This window comes from Chelonia mydas, chromosome 23 (assembly GCF_015237465.2).
Source record: "Chelonia mydas isolate rCheMyd1 chromosome 23, rCheMyd1.pri.v2, whole genome shotgun sequence".
NCBI lineage: Eukaryota > Metazoa > Chordata > Testudines > Cheloniidae > Chelonia > Chelonia mydas.
In genome coordinates this window covers 17,306,261-17,324,050 of record NC_051263.2, presented here as the reverse complement: position 1 = coordinate 17,324,050, position 17,790 = coordinate 17,306,261, and the positions used below count along the sequence as shown (strand labels likewise).

Here is a 17,790-nt window from a genome sequence, read left to right as displayed (position 1 = left end):
ACTCCTCCAGGCAGCTGGGGAGAGAACCCAGGAGCCCCAGCCCCCTTGCCCCAGCTCTGACCACCACTCCCCTCCCAGAGCAAGGGAAGGGATCAAGGCATCCTGGTTTCTAGAACCTAATTTAAGTTTAAGAGGCTGATCTAATGAGGCCTTGGACTAATTATAAAATATCTCCCCAGCCCCGAAGGGGGGAGCTAGGTTTATTAACCCTTTGTGCTTATTCCAATGTTTATCTGCACCCCACAAGACTGTGTTCCAGAGAACAGCCTGCATCAAATGGCTCATCCTGGCCTGAGATGTCCAGGAAATTCTCCCCGGTCAGACGCCAGGGGGTTGGTTTGAACACCACCACACAGAGCAACTGGCCATGTGTTAAACTTTTATTAACAGACTTGGAGCAGTTAAAAAGCAGCCCAGAGTCAGGACGGCAGGTGAATACAATACCAAGGAGATTCATAAATACAAGGAAGAGGCCATGGCTTCTTGAGAAATCCATCCCCCCCATCCTGATATAAAAATAAATATTTAGTCCCCTCTGAGGCAGGATGGACCAGCCGGAAAATAATTTAACATGGTAATAAATAGACAACAGATCGGAGCACACACAGGTCAGAGATTGAGGTAGGTAAACGGGTGTCATCCCCAAAGAAACCCAGGAGGCCTGGCTACCACTCCTCCCCGCTCTAACCACTAGTCCTCACTCCCCTCCCAGAGCCAGGGAGAACACCCAGGAGTCCTGGCTCCCAGCCACTAGACCTGCTCCCAGAGCAGCGGATGGGAGCCTGGCTCAGGAGCCAGAAGGGTTAATTCAATCACCACTGGGGGGAGGGGGGGCCACCAGGGCAGCCGTCCCAGTGGGGACAGAGTCTGTGGCCTAGCCCAGTCTTCCATCCCGGATGCCTGGGTCCTCCACTCCCTTATAATCGGAGGGGAGGGGCGTGTGCTTCCCAGCATGACTCTCCCGGATGCCTGGGTCCTCCGTCCTTTCAGAGCAGAGCTGGAGAGACACGTCCCACAACCCCTGCCCCGGGTTCTCCTTTCCCTCATGGAGGGGGATGGGCATCTCCTGTCCTGCCCCGTGGATCTTCCTCCAGGCTCGGGCCCGGTGTCCCGGGTCCAGGCAGGGCTCCAGGATGGCCCCCAGCTGCTCGATGCGCCTGCGAAAACGGCTCCGATCCCGGGCCAGCTCCTCCCAGGGCCCCCGGCGGGCAGCCCGGCTGGCAAAGGGCCAGACCAGCAGGGGGTGCACAGTGACAACGGGGGAGAATCGAACCTGGGGGTGGGGGGGGAGAGAAAGAGAGAGAGGGTGAGAGGAGAACCCAGACACTAAGGATGTGGGGGAATGCCCCCCCAATAGGGGAAAGGCCCATAGCCACTAGACACCTCCCCAAGCTGGGGAGAGAACCCAGGAGTCCTGGCTCCCAGCACCCCCCTGCTCTAACCACTAGCCCCCACCCCCTCCCTTCTGCACCAGCCTCCCTAGAAGCAGCCGGTCTCTGGCTGCCTTTCCGCCCTCCCCCCACAATGACTCACCCACTGACGTCACCCCCTTCCGGGAGAGCCCAGGGTTACATGGAAGTTACGAGATGTTTTCAAGCAAGGGGGGGGCCCCCCACCACTGGCAGAGCTGGGGGGGGCCAGGGCTGGGCTACCGGGGGGCTGTGGGTCAAGAGTGAGGGGCACTGTGCAGCTCCTGGGGCAGATGGGAGGGACTGAGGTGGGGAAGCTCCCCCAGGACCCAGCAGGTCCCATTTCACTCCATTGCGTGAGATTTCCCCCCTCATGGGAAGGCAGGTGAATCTGATGCCACCCCCTGAAATTACCCAGCAGGCCGCTGGGCCAGTGCTTGGGGAAACTGGTCGGAGGAGAACCCAGGAGTCCTGGCTCCCAGCCCCCACACTAGCCACAAGACCCAACTCCCCTTCCAGAGCTGGGGAGAGAACCCAGGAGTCCTGGCTCCAGCTCACCTTCTTAGCTGTCCGGTTACCCTCCAAGTCAGAGGTCTCCGCCTTGACGGGGTCCCCGGCTCCCCGGGATCCCAGCTCACAGCAGTGAGTCCTACCGGGGACCCCCCGTCTCATAGGCCAGGGCTTCTCAGGGGGTTTCCAGGGGTCCCCCACTTTCTCAGCCTCCGAGGTCAGCCCGCAGAGGTAGAAGGAAACCCGGAATTTCTGGTCCTTGGGCCGTGGCGGGGTGGAGCCCAAGGGGGCTCCGGCCCAGCGGAGCGGGTTGAAGGGGTCCTGGCCACAGCCCAGGGCCCCCCACAGCGCCTTGTTCTCCTCACACCTGGCGTCCTCTTCTGGCTCCTCCTCTGAATCGGGCCAGTCTGCGCCGGAGCAGCCCTCTCCATCATCTCCCTCCTCCTCACTGGGCCAGTCCCCGGCCTCGTCGTCCTCCTCCGATGGGCAGTAGAACAAGGACCAGACATGGGGGTTCCTAGTGACGGCGTGCCCCAGGTCTGGGCCACTCTGCGGGCAGCTGGGGGTGTCTCCCCCAGGCAGCTTGGGGCCTCCTTCAGGTTTCCCACCGGCCCCGTGAAATTCCCTGTCCTGCGGGGACCAGGATGGACTATCCGGAGGTTGCTTCTGACCATCTCCAACCTCCTCCAGGTGTTCCTCTGTCTCCAGCCGGGCTGTGGCCTCTTCCCCACAGCGCTTGGGGCCTTCCCCACAGCTGGCTCCCTCCTCCCGGTCATGGGACCCAGAAGGAGCTTGGGGGTGCCCCCCTGAATTCTCCCCTTCTCTCTGACGGGGGGCTGGCCCCTGGGACGCAGTGGGACCAGCTGCAAAGTCCTCTTCTTTCTCCAGGGCTTCCTGATGTGCCAGGAGCGGGGTGGCCAAGCCGCGGCGTGGGCGGGCTGGCCCACGGCTCTTCTTCTTCCTCCTCCTCCTCCTCATGGCCGTGGGGAGGCGACGCCGGGAGCCCAGGAGTGGCGGCGCAGCCCGGGCGAGCGGATTCAGGAGGCCGCCCGGCTGCGGGGACAAGACGCGGAGCATCTCGACCAGGGCTGGGAGTCGCAGTTCCCTCGGGGGCTGGAACGAGGAAGGGAGACACGTCAGTGCCGGGGAATCCAGCGGCCAGGTGTGAGTGTGCGTGTGGGGGGGGGGGGGATGGGGCGTCATCTGTGGGGCTCCCAGCTTGTCCCTGGGAAATTTTCCCGCCACAGACACCCCCCAAGTGGGGAAAGAACCCAGGCGTCCCAGCTCCTACCAGCTCTACATCATTAGATTCCCCCCTCCCCCAGAGCTGGGGAAAGAACCCAGGAGTCCGAGCTCTCCCAGCCCTGGCAGATGGCACCTGAGTGCCGGCACCTGGTACTATTAGCCCTCAGTAACCTGCCTGGGGGGAACCCCCCTTTCTCCGCCCCCCCCTCCCCCCCAGCTCTGGAGTTTGTCAACTTCTCAGCAGTGACTCAGAACAAAAGATGGGGGGGGGGCGCGGCGCTGCGCTGGGAGCTTGGACTCCTGGGTTCTCTCCCTAACTCAGGGAAGGGAGTGAATGTGAAGTGGTTAGAACGGGGGGGATAAGAGCCAGGACTCCTGGGTTCTATCCCTGGCTCTCTGTGCCTCAGTTTCCCCAACCCCTTTTTCTTTTGGGTGGGGGCACCCAGAGGTTTCCAAGCCTCTGGAGTCTCCGGTTGAGTGACTCAGAGGGAGACCTGGGCATGTCTGGCTACACCCCAACCCAGAAACCGGACACACACACACACTCTGCACCCAGGTAGGTCCCCAGAGCCATGGGGGGTGGGGGGGGGGGCATCAGATCAGCACCAGTTCGGTCTGGTGTTGGGGCTCAGTGCTAGATTTGGGGGGGCTGCTGGTGGGACAGGGGGGTGATTGATGGAAGGATTGGGGATCAGTGTCAGAGGGAGGAGGGACTGTGGGAGCACCCCTGGGGGGCTGGTATGCAGCCTCCTGAAAGAGGGGTCCCCTGAACAGTGGGGAAACACCCCAAGTTTTGACCACCCCCCACACACAGAGCATAGCACAGCTCATGCCATTGCAGGGCATAGATCCCAAGGGGGAGAAATGTACATTGGGGTGTTGAATAAATAGGGGAGAGGATCACCCCTAATGTGGGGCACCTGGGGGGGACTCAGAACAAGAGGGAGAACAGACCCCACCCTAAAATGGGACACAACAGGGTGGGGCCATTGGACAGGGAGTGGGGGGGGGTGGACAGGGTCAAGGATGGGGGAGGGAGAAATGAGATGATGGCTAAGGCAGAAGAAGGGGGGCAGGGCCCTCAGTTTAGCAGGGGATGCACAAGGGGTGCAGGTTGATTTGTGGGGTGCAGGGGAGAAGAGAGGGGGTCAGTGGGAAGCTAAGCAGGCACTTGGGACAATTGTGGGGTGCAGGGAGCCAGATCAGGGGTTCCAGGAAGTTTCAGGGGGACACGGGGGCTCCGTGTTGCCACCCCCCCAGGACAGGGCATTGGGGTCCCCCCCTTACCTGCTCAGCCGGTGAGCAGGGCGCTCCAGCAGCGGGGGACGGGCGCGGCGCGGGCGGGGTCCGGGGGGCAGGCGGCGGCGGGCGGCTCCATCGGGTCTGGCTGGTCTGTGGCTGGAGGCTGGGAAGTGCTGGGCCGGGCCGGGCGGGCCGGGCTATATGGGGCCCGGCGCTGACGTCAGCGAAACGTCACGGAGGGAGCCCGGGGGTGGGGGGAGGGCGACAGAGCGCAACGTAACCAGCATCACACACAGCCCAGCACGTCCTCAGCAACACAACACAACACAACACACACAGCCCAGCACGTGCCTAGCAACACAACACAACACAACACACACAGCCCAACACGTGCCTAGCAACACAACACAACACACACAGTCCAGCACGTGCCCAGCAACACAACACAACACACACAGCCCAGCACGTGCCCAGCAACACAACACAACACAACACACACAGCCCAGCACGTGCCTAGCAACACAACACAACACAACACACACAGCCCAACACGTGCCCAGCAACACAACACAACACACACAGTCCAGCACGTGCCCAGCAACACAACACAACACACACAGCCCAGCACGTGCCCAGCAACACAACACAACACACACAGCCCAGCACGTGCCCAGCAACACAACACAACACAACACACACAGCCCAGCACGTGCCTAGCAACACAACACAACACACACAGTCCAGCACGTGCCCAGCAACACAACACAACACAACACACACAGCCCAGCACGTGCCCAGCAACACAACACAACACACACAGTCCAGCACGTGCCCAGCAACACAACACAACACAACACACACAGCCCAGCACGTGCCCAGCAACACAACACAACACACACAGCCCAGCATGTGCCCAGCAACACAACACAACACAACACACACAGCCCAACACCTGCCCAGCAACACAACACAACACACACAGCCCAACACCTGCCCAGCAACACAACACACACTGCCCAGCATACGTGCCCCACAACACAACACAACACAACACACACAGCCCAACACCTGCCCAGCAACACAACACAACACACACAGCCCAACACCTGCCCAGCAACACAACACAACACAACACACACAGCCCAACACGTGCCCAGCAACACAACTTAACACATACAGCCCAGCACGTGCCCAGCAACACAACACAACACAACACAGCCCAGCATACGTGCCCAGCAACACAACACAACACACACAGCCCAGCACGTGCCTAGCAACACAGCACAACACAACACACACAGCCCAACACCTGCCCAGCAACACAACACAACACACACAGCCCAACACCTGCCCAGCAACACAACACAACACAACACACACAGTCCAGCATATAGCCAGTGTAAAGCAACACAACACAACACAACATACCCAACACACACAGCCCAGCACGTGCCCAGCAACAGCTACACAACACAACACAGCCAAGCGCGTGTCCAGCAACACAACACTACACATCACACACAGCCCAGAAGGTCCCCAGCAGTGCAATGCCACCCAACACATACAAAACAGTGCAATTCGAGGCAACACAACGCATACCCGGCAATGCATCATGTACACAACCCAAGCCAGCACAGCACAACAACACAGCATGTACCAGCAGTGCAAAGCAATACGTACACAACACAGCACAACAGACGACACACTGGTTCACAGCACTGCGCGTGAACAACGGAGCGCCACACACCCCCGCTCCCCGACACATACACAACGGTCTGCAATGCAGCACCTACGAACACAGCACACGTAACGGTGCACAACGCGGTCCCTGCCTAACAGAGTGCGAGACAACAATTCCAGACACATCACAACTCGCACACACAACATGACCCCTCACACTGCCGCACCTGTCCCGCCCCGCGCAACACACAGACCAGCACCCACAGCGCAAGAGAGCACCCAGAGGGCCACACGCCGCACGCATGGCAGAGTGCAAAACACGCACAACAAATGCCACACAACGCAACAGAGCAAATACACGACACAGTCACAATCCCCCACACACACAACAGAGCAAATACACAACACGGTCACAATCCCACACACACACAACAGAGCAAATACACGACACAGTCACAATCCCACACACACACAACAGAGAAAATACACGACACAGTCACAATCCAACACACACACAACAGAGCAAATACACGACACAGTCACAATCCCACACACTCAACAGAGCAAATACACGACACAGTCACAATCCCACACACACACAACAGAGCAAATACACGACACAGTCACAATCCCACACACTCAACAGAGCAAATACACGACACAGTCACAATCCCACACACACAACAGAGCAAATACACGACACAGTCACAATCCCACAAACACACAACAGAGCAAATACACGACACAGTCACAATTCCACGCACTCAACAGAGCAAATACACGACACAGTCACAATCCCCCCCACACACAACAGAGCAAATACACGACACAGTCACAATCCAACACACACACAACAGAGCAAATACACGACACAGTCACAATCCCCCCCACACACAACAGAGCAAATACACGACACAGTCACAATCCCCCACACACAACAGAGCAAATACACGACACAGTCACAATCCCACACACACACAACAGAGCAAATACACGACACAGTCACAATCCCACACACACACACAACAGAGCAAATACACGAAACAGTCACAATCCAACACACACACAACAGAGCAAATACACGACACGGTCACAATCCCACACAACACAACAGAGCAAATACACACACACAACAGAGCAAATACACGACACAGTCACAATCCCACACACACACAACAGAGCAAATACACAACACAGTCACAATTCCACACACACAACAGAGCAAATACACAACACAGTCACAATCGAACACACACATAACAGAGCAAATACACAACACAGTCACAATCCCACACACACACAGCTTGACAGAGCAAACTCACAACACAGTCACAATACAATGCACACACAACACATCAGTGCAAATATACAACACAGTCACAATCCAACACAGCATGCACACAACTGTGCCCAGTGCACACACAACAGAACCACAACACCACATACACAATAGAGCCTGCACACAACCGTACACCCATTGCACATACAACCCAATCAAAGTAACACAATCCTGACCGATACACAACACAGGCAGCACAACCACAACACGGCAACTCAGCACAATCACAACCCGCTCCAGGAGCCCGCCCAGCATACTGAATACGCCCCACTCAGCAATACAACACAAAGCCAACACACACACAGAGAGAACACCACAACCTAGCAAAACTCAACACAAAGCACCACCAGACAATATAACACCATCACACAATACAACACAACAGTTGGCACAGCACAGCGCCCCCGGAGACACAGCACAACCTGGGGATGTTCAACACGCCACGCAGACACACAAACACACAGTGCAACACAACACCCTTTGGCGGAGCTGCACAAAAGGTGACAACGCGAGTGGCATACAACACAACTGGCACAATCCTGCGCTCCAGTGATACACCACAACACAACCACCACGAAACACAACACAGGGCTAAACACTGTGTGTGTGAGCTGGGGCGCCCGGGTTCTCTCCCTGGCTCTGGGCGGGGAGTGGGGTCTAGTGGTTAGAGTAGGGGGGCTGGGCGCCAGGACGCCTGGGTTCTCTCCCTGGCTCTGGGAGGGGAGGGGGATCTAGTGGTTAGAGCAGGGGGATTGGGAGCCAGGACTCCTGGGTTCTCTCCCTGGCTCTGGGAGGGGTGCGGGTCCAGTGGTTAGAGCGGGGGCGCTGGGCGCCAGGACTCCTGGGTTCTTTCCCCGGCTCTGGGAGAGGAGTGAGGTCTAGTGGTTAGAGTAGGGGGGCTGGGAGCCAGGACTCCTGGGTTCTCTCCCTGGCTCTGGGAGGGGAGGGGGATCTAGTGGTTAGAGCAGGGGAGCTGGGAGCCAGGACTCCTGGGTTCTCTCCCTGGCTCTGAGGGGAGTGGGGTCCAGTGGTTAGAGTAGGGGGGCTGGGAGCCAGGACTCCTGGGTTCTCTCCCTGGCTCTGGGAGGGGAGGGGGATCTAGTGGTTAGAGCAGGGGAGCTGGGAGCCAGGACTCCTGGGTTCTTTCTAGCTCTAGGTGACACAGGGGTCCCAATCCAGGCCTGGTAGGAGGTGGCTGGGGATCCCCGTGACACCCCCGCGCGGTTGGGGTTTCCCTTGAAGTTCCAGGCCTCAGCGCACTTTTAGTATTAGTTTTCACTTTCACTTTTCGGTCTTATTTTTCTTCCGTTTTAAAACCGGTGTGAATGTAGCTTTTCCTTTGTTTCCGGCTCAGGCAGAGGAAATGGTGGTGGGGTTTTTTTTTTGGGGGGGGGGGGGGGAGGGGGCTGGGAGCCAGGACTCCTGGGTTCTCTATGTGAGTCTTGTCACCGCCCTGTGCCTCAGTTTCCCTGTGTGTGAAATGGGATAAGGACCCCCCTAGGGACCCACCAGGGACATTAACAGGGTCCCCTTTATGGATCCCCACTACTCAGGACGGACTTCTCCTGGCAAGCCCCTCCCCCCAGCTGCAGCGTGCGGCGCGGGGTGCGGGGGGGGGGCGGGGTTGGCGTGGCCAGACATGCAGCGCCCCCGGGAGCCACGGGCAGGTGCAGGGGCCGGGACACCGCCCCGTCCTGAAGGCGTCCGGCCACGTGGGGGCGCCAGATGCTCGAGCCAATGTGGGGGGGGGCACGGAAATGTCCCTGTGTCTTTGGGGCGCGTGGGTCAGCCCCCCAACACACACCGCTCCATCTCCAGGCACCTCTCTGGGTTCCCAAACCCCGACTCTGACCCACCCCCTCCCAGAGCCAGAGCGAGAACCCAGGAGTCCTGGCTCCCAGCCCTTCCCCCTGCTCTAACCACCAGACCCCACTCCCCTCCCAGAGCCAGGGAGAGAACCCAGGAGTCCTGGCCCCCCGCCCGCCCTGCTCTGTGTCCCCGCCCGGCCCTGGCGAGGCTGTGGTGGGAGGGGAGGGGACGGAGGAGAAATTCTCTTTGTCCAGTTTCCTCCGGGGAGCCGGGCAGTTACTCCGGGCCGGGGGGCGAGAAACAGCTGAGAGCGGGAGGGGGTGTCTGGGGAGAGGTAGATAGAGGAGGTGTACGGGGACAGGAAGAGGGGTGTGGGGGGACGGAAGGCTAGGGGGGTGTAGGTCGACAGGAAGGCTAGGGGGTGTAGGGAGATAGGAAGAGGGGTGTACGGGGATAGGAAGGGGGTGCAGGGAGACGGAAGGCTAGAGGGGTGTAGGGGGACAGGAAGAGGGGTGTAGGGGGACGGATGGCTAAGGGGGTGTAGGTGGACAGGAAGGCTAGGGGGTGTAGGGAGATAGGAAGAGGGGTGTAGGTGGACAGGAAGGCTAGGGGGTGTACGGGGATAGGAAGGGGGTGCAGGGAGACGGAAGGCTAGAGGGGTATAGGGGGACAGGAAGAGGGGTGTGGGGGGACGGAAGGCTAGGGGGGTCTAGGTCGACAGGAAGGCTAGGGGGTGTAGGGAGATAGGAAGAGGGGTGTACGGGGATAGGAAGAGAGGTGCAGGGAGACGGAAAGCTAGAGGGGTGTAGGGGGACAGGAAGAGGGGTGTAGGGGGACAGGAAGTCTAGAGAGGTGTAGGGTGACAGGAAGAGGGGTGTAGGGGGACAGAAGGCTAGGGGGGTCTAGGTCGACAGGAAGGCTAGGGGGTGTAGGGAGATAGGAAGAGGGGTGTACGGGGATAGGAAGAGGGGTGCAGGGAGACGGAAGGCTAGAGGGATATAGGGGGACAGGAAGAGGGGTGCAGGGAGACGGAAGGCTAGAGAGGTGTGGGGGGACAGGAAGAGGGGTGAGGATGGGGATGGACGGAAGGAAATAGGGAGAAAGGAAGGTGAAGTGAGGGGGAGGAGGGTGAACAAGAAGTGGGGAGGGGGCAGCCAGCCAGACGGGGAAAGGGCTCAGGGGAGCTGGGCTGGGGGGCCGAGCAGAGAAGGAGCCGGGGGGGGGGAGTGAGGGAAGGAGACAGGCACAGAGGAAGAGAGCGATTGGGGCGGGGGGCGAGATTCCCCTGGCCCAGTGGGGTGTCGCTAAGATCCCCCCCGACACCCCCCCGAGCAGCCCGGACCCCTGTGTGCCCCACTGAGAGCCAGGTAAGAACTGCCCCCCAACCAGCCCCCCCAGCCCTGCCCTGTCCCTCCACAGCGCCCCCCGCATCTGTCTGTCTGTCCATCCCTCCTAGTGTCTCGGGGGGGGGGGGCACAGAGAAGCTGGAATCAATGGGGGGGGAGGGGGTTGTGTGTCTGCCCCCTACCCAGGCCCGTGGGCGCACATTCCTTAGGGGGTGCGCATACCGCGCTCCACCCCGGGCACCAGCTGGCATGGGGCAGACAAGGGGGGGGGGAGCTCAGGCTGGGGGGGGTCACAGGGCAAAGGGAGGAATGGGAGAATTTGAGGGGGGTGATTTTCCCCCCTTGGGGGGAGCCCCACAGCTGTGGGGGAGATGGGGGACAGGGCGGCTGGGGGTCACAGGGGCTCCAGCCAGGGCACTGAGCCAAGGAGGAGGGGTTGGGGGGGGGGCCCTCTGGGATGTGGGGGGAGGGGCGGGGTGGGGACGCAGCTGCCGTGGGGGGAGACCAGGGAGTTTTGTCCTGCTCTGAATTCCAGCTAAATACCTCGGGCCTGCTGGAGCCTGGCGCTGTGAGCTTCTCCGCAGCAGTGCCCCAGCCAGGGACCCTGGCGCTGTGAGCTTCCCTGCAGCAGTGCCCCAGCCAGGGACTCTGGCACTGCAAGCGTCCCCACAGCAGTGCCTGCAGCCAGAGACATTGGTGCTGTGAGCTTCCCCGCAGCAGTGTCCCAGCCAGAGACCCTGGCGCTGTGAGCTTCCCCGCATCAGTGCCCCAGCCAGGGACCCTGGCACTGTGAGCTTCCCTGCAGGAGTTCCCCTGCCAGGGACCCTGGTGTTGTGAGCTTCCCCACATCAGTGCCCTAGCCAGGGACCCTGACACTGTGAACTTCCCTGCAGGAGTGCCCCTGCCAGGGACCCTGGCACCGTGAGCTTCTCCGCAGCAGTGCCCCAGCCAGGAATCCTGGCGCTGCGAGCTTCCCCACATCAGTGCCCCTGCCAGGGACCCTGGTGCTGTGAGCTTCTCCCCAGCCAGCGACCCCAGTGCTGCGAGCTTCCCTGCAGCAGTGCCCCAGATGGGGACCCCCATGCTGTGAGCTTCTCCTCAGCCAGGGCCCCCAGTGCTGCGAGTTTCCTCACAGCGGCGCCCCACCTGTGGACCCCGGCGCTGCGAGCTCCCCCGCAGCAGTGCCCCAGCCGGGGACCCCGGCGCTGCGAGGTGTCCCAAGCCGGGGAATGGGTTAAATCCAGGCCCGCCGGGTCCGTGACCCCGGGGTGGGGCCGAGCCGTGTCGGATCAGGAATTCCTGGCTCCTTGCGCCCCCGCAGGCAGCTGGTCCCTGTGTCCCAGCCGGCGCCGCGGCCGGGGAGCCGGGAACAGAACAAGCGGCTGCGGGGGCCCCCCCGCCCTCGGCCGAGACCCCCACCCCGGGGCCCGCCTGAGGGTGCGCTGGGCTCCGGCGCCTCAGCTCCCCACTTGATTGATCTGCAGTAAGGGGGAGCAGCAGGGCGTGTTTTGGAGAGGGGGGGGGGGAGCCGTGTGTGGGTGCCGGGGGTCCTCGGGGGTTGGGTTACAGTGTGTGTGGGGGGGTGTCTCTGGGTGCCGGGGGTCCTGGGGGCTGGTGTACAGTGGGTGCGGGGGACAGGACCGTGTCTGGGTATCGGGGGTCCCAGGGGCTGGGGTGTAGCGAGGGGGGCGTGTCTCGGTTCTGTGGTTCCTGGGGGGCTGGGGTATATGGGGGGGACAGGGGCTGGGGTATAGCGGGGTGGGGGGAGGGACAGGACCCTGTCTAGCTATCGGGGGTCCTACGGGCTGGGGTGTAGTGTGGGGGGGGAATGTCTCGGTTCTGAGGGTCTTGGGGCGCTGGGTACAGGGGAGGGGACGAGGCCATGTCTGGGTACCAGGGGTCCCCAGGAGATGGGGTGTCGTGGGGGGATGGGGCCGTGTCTCCATGCCGGTGGGTCCCCTGCTGGGGGCACTGCTGTGGGGAAGCTCACCGCTTTGCACTGGCATTGCCAAGGGGCCTTGCTAGTCGTCGCTCTCACCCCCTAGCACAGCCCGCCCCCCCATCCCAGTGCCCAGGCCAGGGGCATGAATGGCTCCATTCATCCTCCAGCCCCCCACCCCACCCCCGGGAATCTGGGGCCACTAGCTCAGGTCCTGCTTTGTTCTCCCACCCACGCGCCACCCTGGACCCTGGGCGCCGGGTCAGGGGAGATGCCAGCCTGTCTCCCTGCGCTGCGAGCTTCCCCGGAGCAGTGCCCCAGCCAGGGACCCCGGTGCTGTGAGCTTCCCCACAGCGGTGTCCCAGCTGGAGACCCCGGTGCTGTGAGATTCCTCAGAGCAGTGCCCCAGCTGGAGACCCAAGTGTTGCAAACTTCCCCATAGCAGAGCCCCAGCTGGAGACCCCAGTGCTGCGAACTTGCCCGCAGCAGTGCCCCAGCTGGAGATGCCAGTGCTGTGAACTTCCTGCAGCAGTACCTCCAACTGGGGACTCCGGTGCTGTTAGCTTCCCTGCAGCAGTGCCCCAGCTGGAGACCCCAGTGCTGCAAACTACCCCACAGTTGTGCCCTGATGCCCCAGGCCCATGTTCTGTTCCAGGTGAAGGCTGGGCCGGCCGGGAGCCATGGCCGACGGGGAACGTCCCAGGAGCAGCCTGAGCCAGGCCAGCAGCGTCCTCACCATCTCCTCTGTCAGCCTGGGGGCCGCCAAGGTGTGTGGGGCGGCGCTGGGGCTCTGCCATCGGGGAGGGGCCTGTGGGCCAGGGGCTCTGACCCACCACCCCTTGCCCCCCACATCCACCCCCTCCTCTTCTCCTGCCCACAGCTCCCACCTTAACTCCTACTAACACCTACCCCCAGACCTGTGCCCCCTAGAGGGGAAAGGCCTCATGCCCCATTCCCTGCCCCCCTGAGCCTGCCAGTCCCTGCCCTGGGGCTGGATGGGAGCTGGCGCCCCCTAGCGGCTGGTGTGTTTGTGGGGTATTAAGCCTTTCTTGTCCGTCCCCGCAGCCGTCACGCTCCCTGCGGAGGGTTCACACCTTCGGGAAGAGGGAAAATTCGATCAAGCGGGACCCCAATGCCCCCGTCGTCATTCGGGGCTGGCTGTGCAAACAGGTATGGGGTGGGCGAGCTGGGGGGCTGCCTTTGAGGTGGGGACAGAGGCTGGTAGATTGGGGCAGGGGGTGTTAGGTTGGGGAGGCAACAGGGCAGGGAGGTGATCGCTTTGCGGCGGTGATGGGGCAGAGGGGTCTGGGAATTTGGGGGGGAAGATAATTGAGGTGGGCATAGGGCAGGGACACTCAGTGGGGTGGGGGGATGGTGAGGTGGGGTGCTGGGGGAGGGGCTGTTAGTGTGGGCGAGCTGTTGGGGGGCATGGGGGAGGGGCTGTTAGTTTTGGGGGGCTATTGGGGGGAAATTGGGGGCTGTTAGTGTGGAGGAGATGTTGGGGGTCATGGGGGAGGGGCTGTTAATGTGGGGGATTGTTGGGGGGCATGGGGGAGGGGCTGTTGGTTTTGGGGGGCTGTTGGGGGGCAATTGGGGGCTGTTAGTGGGGGGGGTTGTTGGGGGGTCATAGGGGAGGGGCTGGTTTTGGGGGTACGATGTAGGGGGCTGGCTCTCTATGGGGCGAGCGGGCTGGGAACAGAGCCTGGGGGTTGGATGGGGGGCGGGGTAGGTTTGGGATCAATGGGGTGGGGGCTGTTATTTGGGGGGTGGAATGCCGTGGGGCTGGTGCTCTGGGGGGGGGGGGCGGGCCCTGGAGAGGCAAGGGGAAAGGCTGGGCCCACTGGGGTCCCCCCAAAGCCCCCCCGTTCGCTGGCTGGGCCCCTCACCAGGCTGTCGGGGTGGCTCTCGTTCCAGGACAGCTCCGGCCTGAAGCTCTGGAAGCGACGCTGGTTTGTGCTGGCCGATTTCTGCCTCTTCTACTATCGAGGTACCGGCCCCCCAGCCCACCCAGCAGGGGGCGCCGTGGGAAGCGGGGTGCGGGGGGGGGGACGACGTCCTGGCTGCCCCAGCCCTGCCCTGCCCCAGCAGGGGGCGCTGTGGGGAGCGGGGCAGGGAGCAGCTGCCCATTAATCGCCCCTCCTTTTGGGGTCCCCCAGACAGCAGGGAGGAGGCGGTTTTGGGGAGCATCCCGCTCCCCAGCTACGAGATCCGGCCGCTGCCCGGGGAGGGGAAGAACCGGAGATTCACATTCAAGGTCAGTCCAGGGGGAGTCGATCTGGTTGGAGCCCCCCCCCTTCCCCAGCTACCCCACTCGGGGTCCCCCACTTGGAGACACCTGGACGCCTGGGTTCTATTCCCCAGCTCTGGGAGGGGAGTGGAGGCTAGTGGTTAGAGCGGGGTGTGGGCTGGGAGCCAGGGACTCCTGGGTTCTCTCCCTGGCTCTGGGAGGGGAGTGGGGGCTAGTGGTTAGAGCAAGAGACGGCTGGGAGCCAGGACTCCTGGGGTCTCTCCTTGGCTCTGGGAGGCAAGTGGGAGTTGCGGGGCGGGGGCAGGCTGGGAGCCTGGACTCCTGGGTTCTCTCCTTGGCTCTGGGAGGCGAGTGGTGGGGGGGGGCAGGCTGGGAGCCTGGACTCCTGGGTTCTCTCCTTGGCTCTGGGAGGGGAATGGTGGCTAGGGGGTTAGAGCGGGGGGGGGGTCTCTCTGGAGCCTACGGTCAGGGCCCCTCCCAGCTTACCGGCGCCCCCCCCATCTGTGCCCCAGGCTGAGCACCGGGGGATGCGGACGTACCACTTCAGCGCTGACACCCAGGAGGACATGAACGGCTGGATCCGAGCCATGAGCCAGTCCGCTGCGGCCGAGAGTGACCCCAGCACCATGTAGGGGTGGGGGGGTCTCGTGGTTAGAGCTGGGGGGGGGGCTGGGAGCCAGGACTCCCGGGTTCTCTCCCAGCTCTGGGGAGGGGAGCGGGGTCTAGTGGTTAGGGCTGAGGGGGGTGGGAGCCAGGACTCCTGGGTTCTGGAGTAAATATTCTCTGTCTCTCCCCCCATGGCAGCCGCCGACCCCCGCAGCTGCTCAATCGGCCGGCGCCCCCCCAGGCCCGTCTCTTCGAGGACGTCCGGCCGCTCACGCCCGACCTGGGTCCCGCCAAGAGTGTCGAGTCCCTGGAAATCGCCCTGCTCTCCGCGCCCCACTCATCTACGGAAAGCCTGGCAGCGACGGGCCAGGGGGTGCAGGGCGAGGGGGGGCCCCTGCCCAGCGGTCCCGCCCCACCCCCCAGCCCGGTCAACGGGGAAGGGCTCGGGGGGGAGCCGCGGGGCCTAAGGTAAGAGGCTCGAGCCCTAGTCTCATCCAGAAGGGGGCGCTGTGGGGTTGGGGGGGGGCAGGGGTACCTCGCCACCCTATTTAACCCTTTAATCTCTTCTCCTCTTCCCCCAGCTCTCTCTCAACCCGCATTCTGCGGGGCCAGGAGCCCTCGGCAGCCAAACGCCCCCATCCCGGCCCCCCCAGACCCTCTCCACCCCCCTGCCCCCCTGAGTCTGAACAGCCCCCCCTGGAGCCCCCTTCCCCCTGGGAGCCCTCCCCGGATGCCCAAAGACACGTCCGCTCCTCCCGTTCCTACTCCCTTCCCCCCACCCCTGGTGAGCTCAGGGAGGTGCGGGGGGCTCAGGGGGGGGCATGGGCGTCCACCGGGGGGGTCCGAGCCCCTGAGCTGGCTGCGTCCTGTGAAGAGCTCCCCCTGCTGGTCCAGGCAGGGTCCAGCCTGTCCCGGCCCCACACCCCTGTGGGGAGGGTGGATATCGCCCCTGGGGGGGCCGCGTGGGGCAGCAGAGCCATCCCTGGGCGCCCCCAGACCCCCGCCGACCGCTACGACGTGCGGCCCTCCGAGGAGTCTTGTGGCCGGCCCCCCGGGCGCTACCCCCGCAGCCCCCACCCCAGTCACTGCCTGGCACGGCCCGGGACCCCGGCGGAGGAGAGCCCCCCGCAGACGGCCACGCTGGGACCTGCCCTGGGGAGACAGCCCCGGAGCCGGGTATGCTGGGAGGGTGGGGCTGGGCTGCGGGGAGCGGGGCAGGGGCTCAGCAGGGGGTGCTGGGATGCAGGGGGCGGGTTGGGGGGGTTAGTAGGGGGCGCTCTCCCCCAGCAGTCGGCACTGACCCCCTGCCTTCTCTCCCCCCTGCAGTTCACAGATCGGGTTTACCCCTCCCTGGGGGCCGCCCCGCCCCGCGCCCGTCTCCACGGCCGACTGGTGAGTGACCCCCCCCTTCCCCTGCCCCCCCTGTCCTCCCACCGCTGACCCTGTCCTCCCCCCTTTCTCCCTAGATCTCCCCACATTCAGCCTCCTCCGGCTACCTCCACCTGCCCCCGCTGCCCCCACTTGCCAGCCGCCCCCCAGGGAAGAGGACCTCACTGGGAGCTCCGGTACGTACCTCCCCGCCAAGTCCGTGCCTCAGTTTCCCCCTCCATCCCCTGATCAGCCGCCCTGTGGCTAGGCCGGCAGGATTCTGGCATGGGAGTGGGGAGGGGAACATGGGGGAGGGCTGGACGCCTGGGTTCTCTGCTCCTCACCCTCTCTTTCCTTTTTCTTCCCCAGCCCCGGACCGTGGCCCCTCTATCCCGGGACAGGACCCTGCTGGCGCTGCCCAGAGCTGAAAGTGACACTGATGTGAGCGTGTGCGTCTGTGTCCTCTGCCCCCAAAGCACAGCATCACCCACATGCCCCGGACACCGCCAAATCCCCCCCAGCTCAGCCCCCTGGGCCCATCTGCCCCGGTATCCTGCCCCCCCAGATCAGACCCGCAGGCCCATCTGCCCTGGTATCCTGCCCCCCCAGATCAGGACCATCTGCCCCGGTATCCTGCCCCCCAGATCAGACCCACGGGCCCATTTACCCTGGTATCCTGCCCCCCCAGATCAGACCCACGGGCCCATCTATCCTGGTATCCTGCCCCCCCAGATCAGACCCAGGCCCATCTGCCCTGGTATCCTGCCCCCCCCAGATCAGGCCCATCTGCCCCTGTATCCTGCCCCCCAGATCAGGCCCACGGGCCCATTTACCCCGGTATCCTGCCCCCCCAGATCAGACCCACGGGCCCATCTATCCTGGTATCCTGCCTCCTCCCCGGTTTTTACAGCTGAGCATTTTGGGGTATTTGGCCACAGCTTTGGGACACAAGATGCTCCCCGGGGTCCCTTCCGGCCCGAGAAGCCCCAAACCCAAACCCCCGTCTGCCCCACGCCGGTAAAATCTGCCCCTCCCCCCCCCCCCCCCCC

The 17,790-nt window shown here is 63.0% G+C and overlaps 2 protein-coding genes across 2 annotated transcripts in view; one reads left to right on the top strand and one right to left on the bottom strand.

The window, feature by feature from the left end:
* Positions 1–364: 364 nt before the first annotated feature.
* Positions 365–4,630, bottom strand: PPP1R15A (protein phosphatase 1 regulatory subunit 15A). The gene is made up of 3 exons (XM_037888682.2): positions 4,452–4,630; positions 1,968–3,032; positions 365–1,273 (listed from the first exon to the last, which is right to left on the bottom strand). Exons 2-3 carry the CDS (start codon positions 2,994–2,996, stop codon positions 875–877), a joined length of 1,428 nt encoding a protein of 475 aa, XP_037744610.1. The 5' UTR covers positions 2,997–3,032; positions 4,452–4,630; the 3' UTR covers positions 365–874.
* PLEKHA4 (pleckstrin homology domain containing A4) overlaps positions 2,957–17,790 on the top strand; it is a 15,003-nt gene continuing 169 nt past the window's right edge. Inside the window, exons 1-11 of the mRNA XM_043534891.1 lie at positions 2,957–3,081; positions 13,175–13,286; positions 13,585–13,689; positions 14,434–14,506; positions 14,676–14,773; positions 15,280–15,395; positions 15,572–15,841; positions 15,955–16,549; positions 16,700–16,765; positions 16,840–16,938; positions 17,111–17,767. Coding sequence (XP_043390826.1) covers positions 13,200–13,286; positions 13,585–13,689; positions 14,434–14,506; positions 14,676–14,773; positions 15,280–15,395; positions 15,572–15,841; positions 15,955–16,549; positions 16,700–16,765; positions 16,840–16,938; positions 17,111–17,767 — 2,166 coding nt within the window. The 5' untranslated portion in view covers positions 2,957–3,081; positions 13,175–13,199. The remainder of the gene's footprint in view (positions 3,082–13,174; positions 13,287–13,584; positions 13,690–14,433; positions 14,507–14,675; positions 14,774–15,279; positions 15,396–15,571; positions 15,842–15,954; positions 16,550–16,699; positions 16,766–16,839; positions 16,939–17,110; positions 17,768–17,790) is intronic.

Coding starts and splice junctions, on each gene's coding strand:
- PPP1R15A (XM_037888682.2), bottom strand. CDS start 2,996: ATGCTCCGCGTCTTGTCCCCGCAGCCGGGCGGCCTCCTGAATCCGCTC. Junction 1,274..1,967: donor GTAACCGGACAGCTAAGAAG/GTGAGCTGGAGC, acceptor CCCCACCCCCAG/GTTCGATTCTCCCCCGTTGT.